General features: G+C 39.7%; 1 protein-coding gene across 1 annotated transcript in view; it reads right to left on the bottom strand.

Moving 5' to 3' along the window:
- rapgef5a (Rap guanine nucleotide exchange factor (GEF) 5a) overlaps positions 1-12,198 on the bottom strand; it is a 58,652-nt gene that overhangs the window by 18,959 nt on the left and 27,495 nt on the right. The window contains exons 6-9 of the mRNA XM_037693318.1: positions 11,247-11,328; positions 11,121-11,169; positions 10,897-10,970; positions 6,840-7,019 (exon numbers count right to left, since the gene is read on the bottom strand). Of these exons, the coding sequence (XP_037549246.1) occupies positions 6,840-7,019; positions 10,897-10,970; positions 11,121-11,169; positions 11,247-11,328 (385 nt within the window). The remainder of the gene's footprint in view (positions 1-6,839; positions 7,020-10,896; positions 10,971-11,120; positions 11,170-11,246; positions 11,329-12,198) is intronic.

A 12,198-nucleotide genomic window follows, 5' to 3' on the forward strand; every position in this document is an offset into this window, starting at 1 on the left:
CACAAACTAGGAATTTGCTGAGATATGAAGGAAATTGATAACATATTTGGAACTAATATGTGTCGAAAGGTTTAACAAAGCCACCCATTTCTTGATGTGTGGATGGGTCCAGTGCTTGACAGAATTTAGGGTTTGGGTTGAAGCCACAGACTTTAAATGTTGTTGCTGAAATTTAGAAACACTTTAACACAAAAATTAGTAAGAAAATTGTTAATTATATACAATTCAAAACAGACAGATCTAAACCTTACGGTTATTCATCTGTCTATCTGCTTTATTTGTCGCAGTGGTACAGGCCCAAGAGGAAAACTCAGCTCCTCCTGGGGTTGTCCAAGGAGTTCCCAGGCCAGAGAGGATTTAACTCCTCCAGCACGGTGGAGGAGTGCTCCAGGGTCTCCCCTCTCAGTGGGACTTGTCCAGAAAACATCCAGACAAGACACCCAGGAGGCATCCTGATCAGCTGGCTGAACCACATCATCTGCTCCTTCTGATGAGGAGAACCAGTGGTTCTTCTTCATGATAACAAAGCTCCTCACTTTATCACTAAGGCTGAGCCTGGCCACCTCACAGAGGAAGCTGCTGAAATTTGGGGTCTTGTTCATTTGGTCAAAATCCACATTTTAATATGTTTGAGTTAGACTGAAGATGGACTAAAAGAAATCAACAGCTTTGCTTTTTGACTAAGCTCCTTCATCACAACAGGCCGGAGCAATAACTACATTACTGTAGATGGGAACCCTGATCCAGCCTGCTCCATCTTTTTGAAATAGAGTGGACTTAAAACTCTAAATGATAGCTTAATTAAATTTCATTTTGTGACATAAAAGGCACAGTAGGATAAACAGCCTAAACTGGAGCAAGGTTATTAGGCCTGAACTGAACCAGTGAAATAGTTCTGCAGGACTGACTGTTGTGGCTGCAGCAGGAATACGTTTGACCTTTAAAAAAACAGGATGCATTTTTAGTAAATTGATTCGACTTCAGAAAATGCTCAGAAATCGGTCAAACAAAATGAGTTTCATCCCTAATGTATATTTAACATAACTCTAATGTCTTATTTTTCTCCTTGGTTCGTGTTTATGGGGGTCAACGGCCTCATTAGAATAAATTGTATGTTCATGAAAGCTGTTCTGTGTTGTACACTTTACTTACAGTAAGTCTTCAAACTTGTTAAAAACTCAACAATAACCAAAACACTTGATTCAACTTCACTACAACTGAACAGAAAAAATAAAAAAATCTATGCTCAACTGATGCATGAGCAACGCTGAGGTCCAGCAGGCCAGACTGTCTTTACTGCACAAACCTAATATTTTTTTTAGTCTCTCTGACAAATTAAACTGTGATTATCAACTCCAGGTTGTTAAAGTGAGATAAGTGCTGTGTGGATTTGACAGCTAATTTAAAGAGATGTGACTCGCCGTTCAATTAATTACATCTGGACAGGCACCAACACCACACCCTGCAGTCTAGATCTGATGTCAAGATTAGACATTTACTAAGTGGGCTGAGGGGGGTGTGCACTTATCAACTACAGTTCAAATACCACCCAACTTTATCGTAAGTCTCCTTCCTCTATCAGCATCAAACTTTCCTGCCGCCTGACACTATCAGATATATAATAAGGCATAAGCAATCCAGAAATACGCTGGAGGAAAAATAAACTTATATAACCAGGAATAAGTACCGAGTAAACAAAAGAGAAAAAGAATGTGTTGTACCTTTGCATATACGCCAAGATAAACAACTCAGAGCCAAGAATGGAAGAAGGAAGTGTTAAATACACAATACAAATTCAAGAACAGTATACCAGAACGTGTCTCAAAAGGAACACAGTTTCCATTCAAGCACAGATATATTTACAAAAATAATCTTTAAATAAGTAGATATTTATGAACTTCTACAAAAAGATCAACTTCAATTGGGAGAGGACCCGAGTTTTATAAAAAGGAAAAATATGCAAAATGTGCGCTTGAATGTAGGGAACACGAAGGAACATAAGGAACATAAGGAACACGAAGGCACACGAAGTTATGCAATAAAAAAATGATGTATTTTGAGAACGCATGGAGGAGAGCGGGCCTGACCTATAAAAATCAGAAAGTTACACTTATAGAAACTTTCAGAAAACTTTTTCAACACCAACAAAATAAAATAGACATATTGCATTTCCTGCAAAAACGCAGTGTGAATGCTTATTGCAGAAGAACGTGCTGAAAAACAGTTAACATTAGCTAAAAACAAAAAAAAGCTCAAATGTAGCTGAAATGAAAGAACAAGCATAAATTAGCAGAAGAAAGCAGAAAGAATTTTGCTGAATTTGGTTACAATAAGCAGAAATAAGCACAAAAAAATAGAAAATCAGCTAATAAAGCTAAAATTAGCAAAAAAATATGAGCTAAAAAATGTGGAATTAGCTGAAAAATGCTATTTGCATAAAAACTGCTAAATAGTAGCTGAATTAGCAGAAAAAGCTGACACTAGCTGAAAAAGCTGAAAGGAGCATAAGAAGCTGAAATTAGCAGAAAGAAGTTAATTAGGCTGAAAGTAGCAGAAACTACAATGAAAAACTTGAATTTATCTGAAAACAGATTAAATTAGCTAAAAAATGCTAAAAAGTAGCTGAAAAGTTAGAACACGCTTAAATTTGCAGAAGAAAGCAGAAAGAACACATTTGACCAATTATGCTGAAAAAGACGCAGTGATTAGCAAAAAACAGCTTAAAAGTAGCTAAAAAAAAAGAAGAAAGAAGCTAAAATTGCCAGAAGAAAGTGGAGAGCACATTTTTGCTGAATAAACTGAAAAAAGTTTAAATGAGTGCAAAAAATGTGGAATTAACTGAAAAAGCTAAAATTAGCATAAAAAAAAGCTAAATAGTAGCTGAAATTGCAGAAAAAGCTGAAATTAGCAGAAATAAGCTGAAAGGATTTTTTTTTCTTCTTTCAGCTGTTCCCTTCTTCAGGCGTCGCCACAGCGAACTATGTTGCACGAAGACATGGCAAATATTTTTACACCGGATGTCCTTCCTGACACAACTACAGAACACTGAGCTACCACAGCCCTCTGTGTGGAGCAGAGAGCTGCTATCTAGGGAGCCCGGGGGAGCAGGTGGGGGGGTTAAGAGCCTTGCTCAAGGGTCCAGATTGGGGCAAATGAGGGCGGAGGCAGGTGTGGCCTGGCCTGAATTCTGGGTCAGACCAGGCCGGGCACAGGTCTGGGTTAGAAATTCCAGATCTCGTTAGGATACAGGTAAAACGACTGTAAATTAACTGACAAGTCGTTTTGTAATCCGTGGTGTCATAACTTCAACATTTGCAGACAGATTTGTACACGAGAAAAAAAAAAAAAAAAAAAGATTGTACAGGACACACGATTGTCAACTTTAATATTACCGACATGATTGGGACAGTACTGTACAGTAAAAAGTTAACAAAACAAAACCCTTCAGACAGTTGCCTCCATGTTGTAGTTTTCTCTCAATAAGCCTACACTGTATCGCCTCTCAAAAGGACATTTCCCAGGAGCCACCTAGAAGTCCCAACAGTGCTTTCAGCTATTGTTTTCTGCTGAAATGGAGGGAAAGTTTTGATCCGATCCAAAAATGTTTGGTCCTTATTCATAGTGAGACTTCAGCGCTCAGTGGATGCAGAGAGCAGGGGGAGGTGTCAGGAACATAACCCCCGCGATAGATGAGGGACTACTTTACTCCATCTCATCAGGATTGTCTTTTTTATTCATTTAGCCTTTATTTATACAGGGTGTCTCATTGAGCCACAAGAAACCTGTTTAGGGAGCAGATGGGGGTTAACGGCCTTGCTCATGGGCCCAGAGTGGGGCGAATGCGGAGTGGGGGCAGGTGTGGGTGCTTCACCTACCCCACCCACATTTTTGATGTTGTCAGTACCGGGGCTTGAACCGGCGATCTTCCGATCACAGGCCCACCTTCTTTAACCTCAGCGCCAACACTCCCTCTTCTTTACCATCCATGTCATACAAGGACACATGAAACAACAGTACACTTTAACTACATGCAAACATTTTATCAGAGCAAACTAAAAATACAAAGAACATACAAAAAGTTCAACGGTCTAGCATTCCTTAAAGGAATGCATATCGCCCGCCACCTTTCATGCCTTAGATTTGGATGAGAACATTTTATGTTAACAAAATGACGGATTTGCAGCAGTTTTTGTCAAACCTTAAGAGAAACTTCTGCTCAATCTCATGCAAGATTGTAAGCTGTGACTTCTCCGTGTCTAGCTCATGAAATTTGAGCTCAGTATCTGGAAAACTGTTTGAGTTAGAACCATTTTTGTGTTGACTAACGTTGACTAACTGTAGCTGCCATCTTGAATTGGATTGGCAACCACATTACTGTCTACCTTTGCCTTTCAATGGCAAGTGATAATCAATTAATGACGACAAAACGACAGAGAACTATAACCGAAACTAACGTCGAACTGCAAGAACAAATTGATGTGTGTATAAAAAAAGTCAAACCCAGGATGTGTTCGACATTATGGATGGTCTTCTGCTCTCATTCACACAGTTCTTTCCTTTCACACACATGCAATATAACATAAAATGTTTCCGAAGAAAGGTGGCCTCACGGAAAGCCTAAAGGAAGCAGTCTTGTTTGTCTTTCCGGTCTTTTCCAGTTTGTGTGTTTGAGCCCACAGGACAGAGTCATATCTGTGCTGTGATGGTGCTCGGCTTCATTTCAGGAAACTATGGATAAGAAGACAGTTCTTTTAGGGTCGGCAGTGCAGATAAATAGAACGCTCACTGTACTGTGATTCCCATGAGAAGTGGAAAGTAACATGGGCACGGCACAAAGCGTACCTGTGTGGATGACTGCTGTGACCGTGTGATTCTTTTTTTTAGGACGAACTCTGATGGTGGAATAAAAAAAGGATAAAGACCTCAAGTCCAAAGGCAGAGAGCCACTCGACACTCTGCTGACATGAGTTGTATCACTATGGAAACAGCTCAAATCAGTCTGAGCTTATTCGTCATGAAAAAAGGATACCTAAAAAATCTCCATGACAACCAAGTCAAAAGAATGGTCTGTTGCACATAAATCAGGACGCTCGGTTTGGATTTTTTTTTTCCCTAATTCTGCAGTTGCAGTCTTATTTTGAACATATTTATTCATAAAAGGGTTTAAATATTAAAGATGTTTGCAAGCCAGCAAACTTTCTTAAACTTTAAAATAATACCTTATGGTTCCTTTTAGAATGAGTTACTTGTATAAGGAACATGTCCTTAAGGATGGATTTTATTTTGAAAGGATATTGTTGAGATGACACACCTACTCCTTGGTCTAATGCGTTTTTATTCCTGCAGCAATAAACTGAAACGCTGCACGACCTCTCACGACCTGATGTGAAGCCCCGACTACGCTTTGTGTGAACATAAATAAAAATGCTTTCAAATAGTCTGTTAATTCACATTAAATTTAATATGTCACTGTTGCAAAATAGTTATTTTTTAATTGGTTGATGAACACCTAAGTGGAAGAAAACTGGGACAATATTGATCAGGTAAACACAAATAAGCTACAATGATTAAAATAAATGCATTTAACTGGTGTTTGTTATTAGTTTGCTTAACTCTTTAATACTTTGTCACATTTACTAAATAACTTGAAAACATTTCTTTAAGTAGCAATCATCCACTTGATAATTTTAACGTCTGAAGCTTACTATGCTGCAAAAACTTGCTAAACACATTTCCACATATTGTATATGTACTGTGTACATTTAATTACAGCATTTATTTGCAAGCTTTATGACACTCCAGGCTAATCTAGTACTCGTTTATTTAATGAGCTGCCCCAAAACAATCTTCTTACTCACTCAGTAATCACTATACACTCTAAAATGCACTATAAAGTTGTACCAACGAAAGCTATGCTTCCATTAAACTTTAATTAGTTTAAGTCAGAGAAGCTATGGCATCAAGATTTCCAGTAATTGCTATGATACGCAGCACTGCCCGTCTTTGTTTGACCTCGTTTTGCTGTTCTATAACCGAGAAACAAAAGTGAAATATTGTGCATGAAAAATCCCCACAGCTGATCTTCAGACAAACTTGCTGCGCTGATAAAGCTGTGGCTGTCACAGTTGTTATGTAGGCATATATCAGCCTGATTTTGCATCGCTTTCTGCCATTGGGTGTACCATAGAGTGAGATTATAAAGTACAACGCTTTACTAACACCCCACTTATTAGGAGCACACTCTGACTCAGCCTGCCACAATGCCGGCAGTGTATGAACATACGCACAGGAGCTCTTACAAATGATTATAAGCTCTAGCCAGCAAAGGGACACACACAAATGAACGCACACACAAAAAAATACACAAGGTTCTTGACGGCTTGTAAAAACGAGCATGAGATCGCATCGCAGTGAGCCGTTACGAACTCCCACATTAGGCGAGCTGCACCAGAGAGGTGGTTGTTTCAAGTGATCCAAATGAAGCCGAGCTCTGTGCACCTGCACTAACAGTGTCTATCTGGTGTGTGTGTTTTAGCTCGCAAACGTGTCCTCGTGCATCACAGGTGTAGGACAGCTGGACACGTGTTTATTTTACAGATCAAGAAAACCACCATTTATGATGATGCTGATGACAAGTTACTCCCATAAATCCATGACTAACCACGCGCTTAAAAGTGACGACAGTAATGACAGCATTTACCACATGACGTGCATTACTCGCCACTCACGCTAACCATACAGCCGCAACACTTTCTGCAGATTATACGGTGCACAGAACATCATCAGGCCTGAAAATACACCGCAGATGTTGCATGACATTAAAGTCACGTTGCACTCACCGCTTGGTTCCTGTCAGGTAGACGGTAGTTGTGGTTTTGCAGCAGCCGACAGCCGTCTTTGGCCAGCCGTTGGACGGCCTCCAGCCCTAGCCGGCTGGTGAGCTCCTCACGGCCGCATACGGTCCCCATACCTCCCCCGCTGCTGCCGCCGCCGTCTCTCAACGCACACACCCCGCCCAGCTGAAACACAGGGGGCACAAAAACGTACCTCAAACCGCAGTCCCAGGACATGCTCGAAACACTCAAAAAGTTTGTTGGAGTGCAGAGGTCATTGCAGTTTGTTCAGTTCGTCCAAAGGAGGTCTGGGAAACAGTTCAGGCATAATCCAGATGTGATGCAATGAAAAGTTTGGAATTGCCTCTTTATGTCCATGTGAGAAAAATGAGAATAAACGGTAATCCCATGCCTCCCTTGATTCTCTGTTATCGTTTCTTGTCTCCGATTCTTTCCATCTTTTAAGAGTCTGTAATTCCTTTTATCTGTTGCACTTCTCTCTTTGTGTCAGTCTGCTCGCTCTGTGTCAGAGGATCTGGCAGAGAAAGAGTGAGTGTGTGTGATTAGTAGTAAGTGGGAGGAGAGGGTGTCTGTGTGAAGTGTGTGTGTTTCCTCCTTCTGTGGTCAGGACTTGGAAATGTGTCACTGTCCTGGAAGTCCCACTGAGGTGCGTAAAAAGTTGAAGAACAGGAATATAAAACGATGTCTTCAAATAAGAAAGAGAAAGACTTCTGAGATGGAAATACATTTATTCAAAAGATCTGACGAATAGTGGAGAAACTAGTGCTTTTTCCTGATAAGGTGTGTTCCCTTGGGTGCAGCTTGTGTGATGTTATCACCGGTGGCGAGCAGCTCGGGATGTTTATTTTCCTTGGAAGGGAGAGAGAAGGTTGTTTCGTTTGGCTGAGAGTCGGGCAACCCTTCCTGTGAGCTCTGCTATCCCACGGTATTCGCTTCAGCAGAGTGTAACACACGGATGAAGAACATTATTCATTTTGTTTACTGGAGAAACACCCCCCGATGACAACTCTTATCTTGTGGAGTGGCCACGTACACACACAAATTATATCACAGCCACAGCCCCGTGTCCCTTGGCGTTTCCTGTAACCTGTTTTCAGCTTCCTGTCTAAGACGTAGAACACACCAAGATAAACCTGTCTGCAGGCTGCGTTTACTTGTATTGTGTTTAATTCTTATTGTCTGAGACCGTGTCCTTCATTTTCCTTTGATCCCAGAAAAGCTTCATTGGACCAACGTAAACAAAGTATAGTAGTCTCTCACTACTTCATGGTTCATTTCTTGCGGATTTGCACTATCTCCATTTTTCAAAGGAAGATTGGACATGACACACAATTGGCTGATTGATGGATGAGCCACACGATCAGCATGGAAATGTTATTTAAAATAAACTATTTTAAATTATTTGGCACCTGATGCACCTGTGTGCAGTCCACAGCTGCAGAAGCTCTCTCCTGCAGCGGAGAAGTGGGCGTGGCCAAGAGCACTGGCAGAGTGCAGCAGGATGCAGAGAGCTGAGATCATGACATGCTGTGCTCTTTTAGTGCGTTTAGAAAATTGTTTGGAACATTGCAAGAGTGTGGGAAGGATTTAAAACGCTGTAATATATACCTGTATACAAATACTAAAATAAACTACTACTTACTACTACTACTACTACTTGTGTACATAATTTTGTTCCATTTCATGTACCACATGAGATGATTCACTTATTGCAGGGTGGGGTGGGGGGGTGGAGGAGACATGGTCCCAAAACCCCCGCAATAAACGAGGGACTACTGTAAATCAAAATTCAGTACTTTTGAGCTGCTTTTAAAAAGCTTCAATGTGTCGTCCTTGACACTTTGTAGCTGCACATGCTTTGTTGTCCTAGTTATTTATCGATGTAAAAGATCGACTTGGTTAATACTCGCGCTACATCTACAGTCAGCAGTGGTTATCAGCCCCCCCACCCCACCCCAGAGGGGCTTCGGATCAATCTGATGATCGGTGATCAGTGAAGCAGGTTGTGATGTGCACTGCATTTGTCGCTGGTGCATCTCTTGTTTACTTGTAAATACAAGGAAATGATTCTGCTCATTGGTAGTTGACTTATAACATATGGTAAAATATACATTTTAGTTCTTATATATATTTTTGAAAATGTTCATCTTGTAGTCAGTGACAGATATAAGAAGGGTTGAGTTTGTTTATAAGCGTTCACGTTTTCTTCGGTCATTTCTGGTCCATTTTTTATGAGTGTCTTCCTTCCTTCCTAATGAAAACTGCGTTTCTGTATTTTATTATTCTGTTTATTAATAAAATTCTCAAATACTCTGTATTTTATCATCTGTATGCCTTCATCTCTTTAGATTTTGGTTTCAATAAGCCCAACTTGTAATATGTGAAAGTGGTCTTGATCAGTAGTTCTTCAGGTTTTCTGAGGGATTAAGTTTTTCTTTGGCTGCACTTTCTTTCTAGTTCCTGACTATTTGAAGGAGTTTTTTTTTTCTTGTTTGTTTTACATTTTAATTTTGACTCTTAAATCATCCAGCCATTAAAAAAAAAAACTCACCTAAACTCAAGGAATTAACAGTGTTGTGTTAATTTAGCAAAACAAAAAGAAAAAAACAGTTTAATTTCAATCTCTAAGCCATTTATTGTCACAATAACACAATTTGTTCTCATATCTTTGATCTATGAAAAATACCAAATATAACAGTTTGTCAGACATGAAATAGCATTTATTACTCAGAAGCTCTTTAGATTCCTAAATAGCTTTCAAGTCAAATCTTGTTATACAGTAAATGAATAATTGGAGTATGAGGCATCTCTCAGGTTTCTGTGTCAGGTCGTGTGTTTGCTGATTTTCTCCTAATTCTTAAAAACATGGCTCATCTGTTGTGGGTTTAATCCCACCAACATGCAGTCACTTGTTGAAGTGCCTCTGAGCAAGACACCGAACCCCTCACTGCCTTCGCTGTGGGTCCCATCAGTGTATGAATGTGATCTAAAACACGGATTACACTATAAAATTATTTACTCAGATTAGCTTTGTGGAGATGTAGTAGAGTGAATGGATAATACACAGATCGTGTGGTAAAACACTCAGTATACTGGTTGGATAGAAAGGTGCTATACAAGTAGTCCGTTTATCATTTTTGACCTCCAGTTGTCCATTTTTCGCTTTTTTTTTTAAAACTCACATCTGATCCCTGTCACTGTCAGTGTCTGGACAGAAAGAGGTTTAAAAAAAAAAACAGTCAAATTATTGATCACTTTAAAGCTCTCAAGATAGTCCAGCTTCTTGAAAGGAAAGTATAAAGAAATTAGAGGTAGTTTAAAACTTTTGCACAAGCTGTCCTCTCTCTTCCGCTCCTAATTCCCCCGATGTGATGAGAGAATGAATAATTAATGGACAGAAAGAGGTTTTAACTGTACAGACATGGCATGAGAGAGAGCAGACGGGTTTCTGTTTGCTCTCTGCTCTGACCCGGTTTTCTAAGTTAAGCCACGTGTGTTCCTACAACCCCAGAAAACTTATTTTTAAGAGACCTTTAAAAGAAAGCCAGAGTCAGCAGCGGCCATTTGTTTGTTCTTAAAGATGGTGCAACTTTCCTGCAATATGTTGGAGCTGATCTGTTTCTGTTATTTAGATAGAGTTGACCATATTTAGTCTAATACACATTCTGTACTTGTACAAAAGCAACGCTTCACAGATCCTTGTTACGACCTACTCACAAAAGAGCAAGGAGAGAAAAATGAGCTACATTTGCAGATGGAATATGCTACAATGATTTAAAAAAATAGGGTTGTCTGCGGAAAAGTATTTTATTTCAAATCCTCAGTTTAAAGTATTGTTTTCTGACTTGGATTAGTCTTACTAGTTCTGGACCGTCTAAGGATAAATACAAGCTGCCTCAGTATCCATCTGTGTGTGTTGGTGTGTGTATTTCAGTTTAAAGTATTGTTTTCTGACTTGGATTAGTCTTACTAGTTCTGGACCGTCTAAAGATAAATACAAGCTGCCTCAGTAGCCATCTGTGTGTGTTGGTGTGTGTATTACCGGGCTGCTCTCCTCACTGGGCGTGCCAGACTCTTGGTGGCTCGTCTCTGTTGTCTCAGAGTCCTGCTCTGACACTGCAACCAAGTGATGACACAAAACAGACTTCACATTTATTGCACAACGTTGATTTTGTTGATAAATCTTCTGATAATGTCAATATGACAAAAACAAAATCAATACAGCTTTTTAAAAAAATACACACACACACTGCAGCTTGTACTTACAAGCTTTGCGAGTTTTTCGGGCAAGAGCAGCTGCCAACTCACTCTGGACCTGTAAAGAAAACGGGGGGAAGTAAATCCAGCTGCTTGTCTACCTTTTGGTACCATCTCAGATTTACATGCACGTACCGTAGAAGTTAGCCTCTCCAGAGCTTTCATCCGAAGAATCTCACTACAGATGTCCCTGTTACCTTCAGAGTCTTCCTCTGACCTAAAAGGGACAAGTTGGATTTGTTGCTGCAAAGTCATTCAATTTCCAAACAAACAGCTCACAGGTGGAAAAGTTTCCTGTAGGTGAAAACTTTATTTAAAAAAAAAGTTTTCTGCACCTCCACACTGCCCCCTGGCACCACAAAAGAAGAACTACAGTTAAAAAAAAAAGAGACGCAAAGGTCATTTACAAACCTAATTTTTTAATCTCTACTTTTAATTTTTGTAAAAAATAAAAAAAAACTACTGTGCCATGTAGCTGATGAGATTACCATTTATTCTTAGATCTTCCTCTGCATCGTTACAAAGGTAACTCAGTCAACAAAAATTTAACAAAACAGAGTTAAAAATCTATCATTGAATGAAATTTTGTTTTAGTCAGGTTTAACCCAACTAAAAATAAATCTATTTTTCGTTTGTGGGAAAATTTCACAGCAGACCTGAATAAACTGAAAATCTGCTTCCTGCAAACCCAAGCATGTCTGAAGGAACTTTCCTTCTTGCTCGTCTTTGTCTCAAGCGTTTGGTCTCAGCCAACTTTTGTTTCTCGTTCATGAGTTTTTTATGTAAAAGCTCCCGCACTCGCCTACTGATGTTAGTGAGGCTCTGCGTGTGTGCAGCAGCTGTACGCAGACGCCTGGAGGATGTACATGGATGTGAATCTGTTGTCGAGGATTTTTCCAAGCTTGTGTGCATCGGCAAATATAAACTGTTTGTTTTAAGTGCCTGTTTTTGACTGAATGTACTGTATGTACATGTGCAGTACAAAATACTTTCTCTTGAAAATTGTGGCTATGCCGTTTTTGCTTTATGTGCATATATATACACACACACACACACACACACACACACACACACACACACACACACA

The sequence above is a fragment of the Nematolebias whitei genome, chromosome 19, assembly GCF_014905685.2.
Source record: "Nematolebias whitei isolate Nwh7 chromosome 19, NemWhi1, whole genome shotgun sequence".
Lineage (NCBI taxonomy): Eukaryota > Metazoa > Chordata > Actinopteri > Cyprinodontiformes > Rivulidae > Nematolebias > Nematolebias whitei.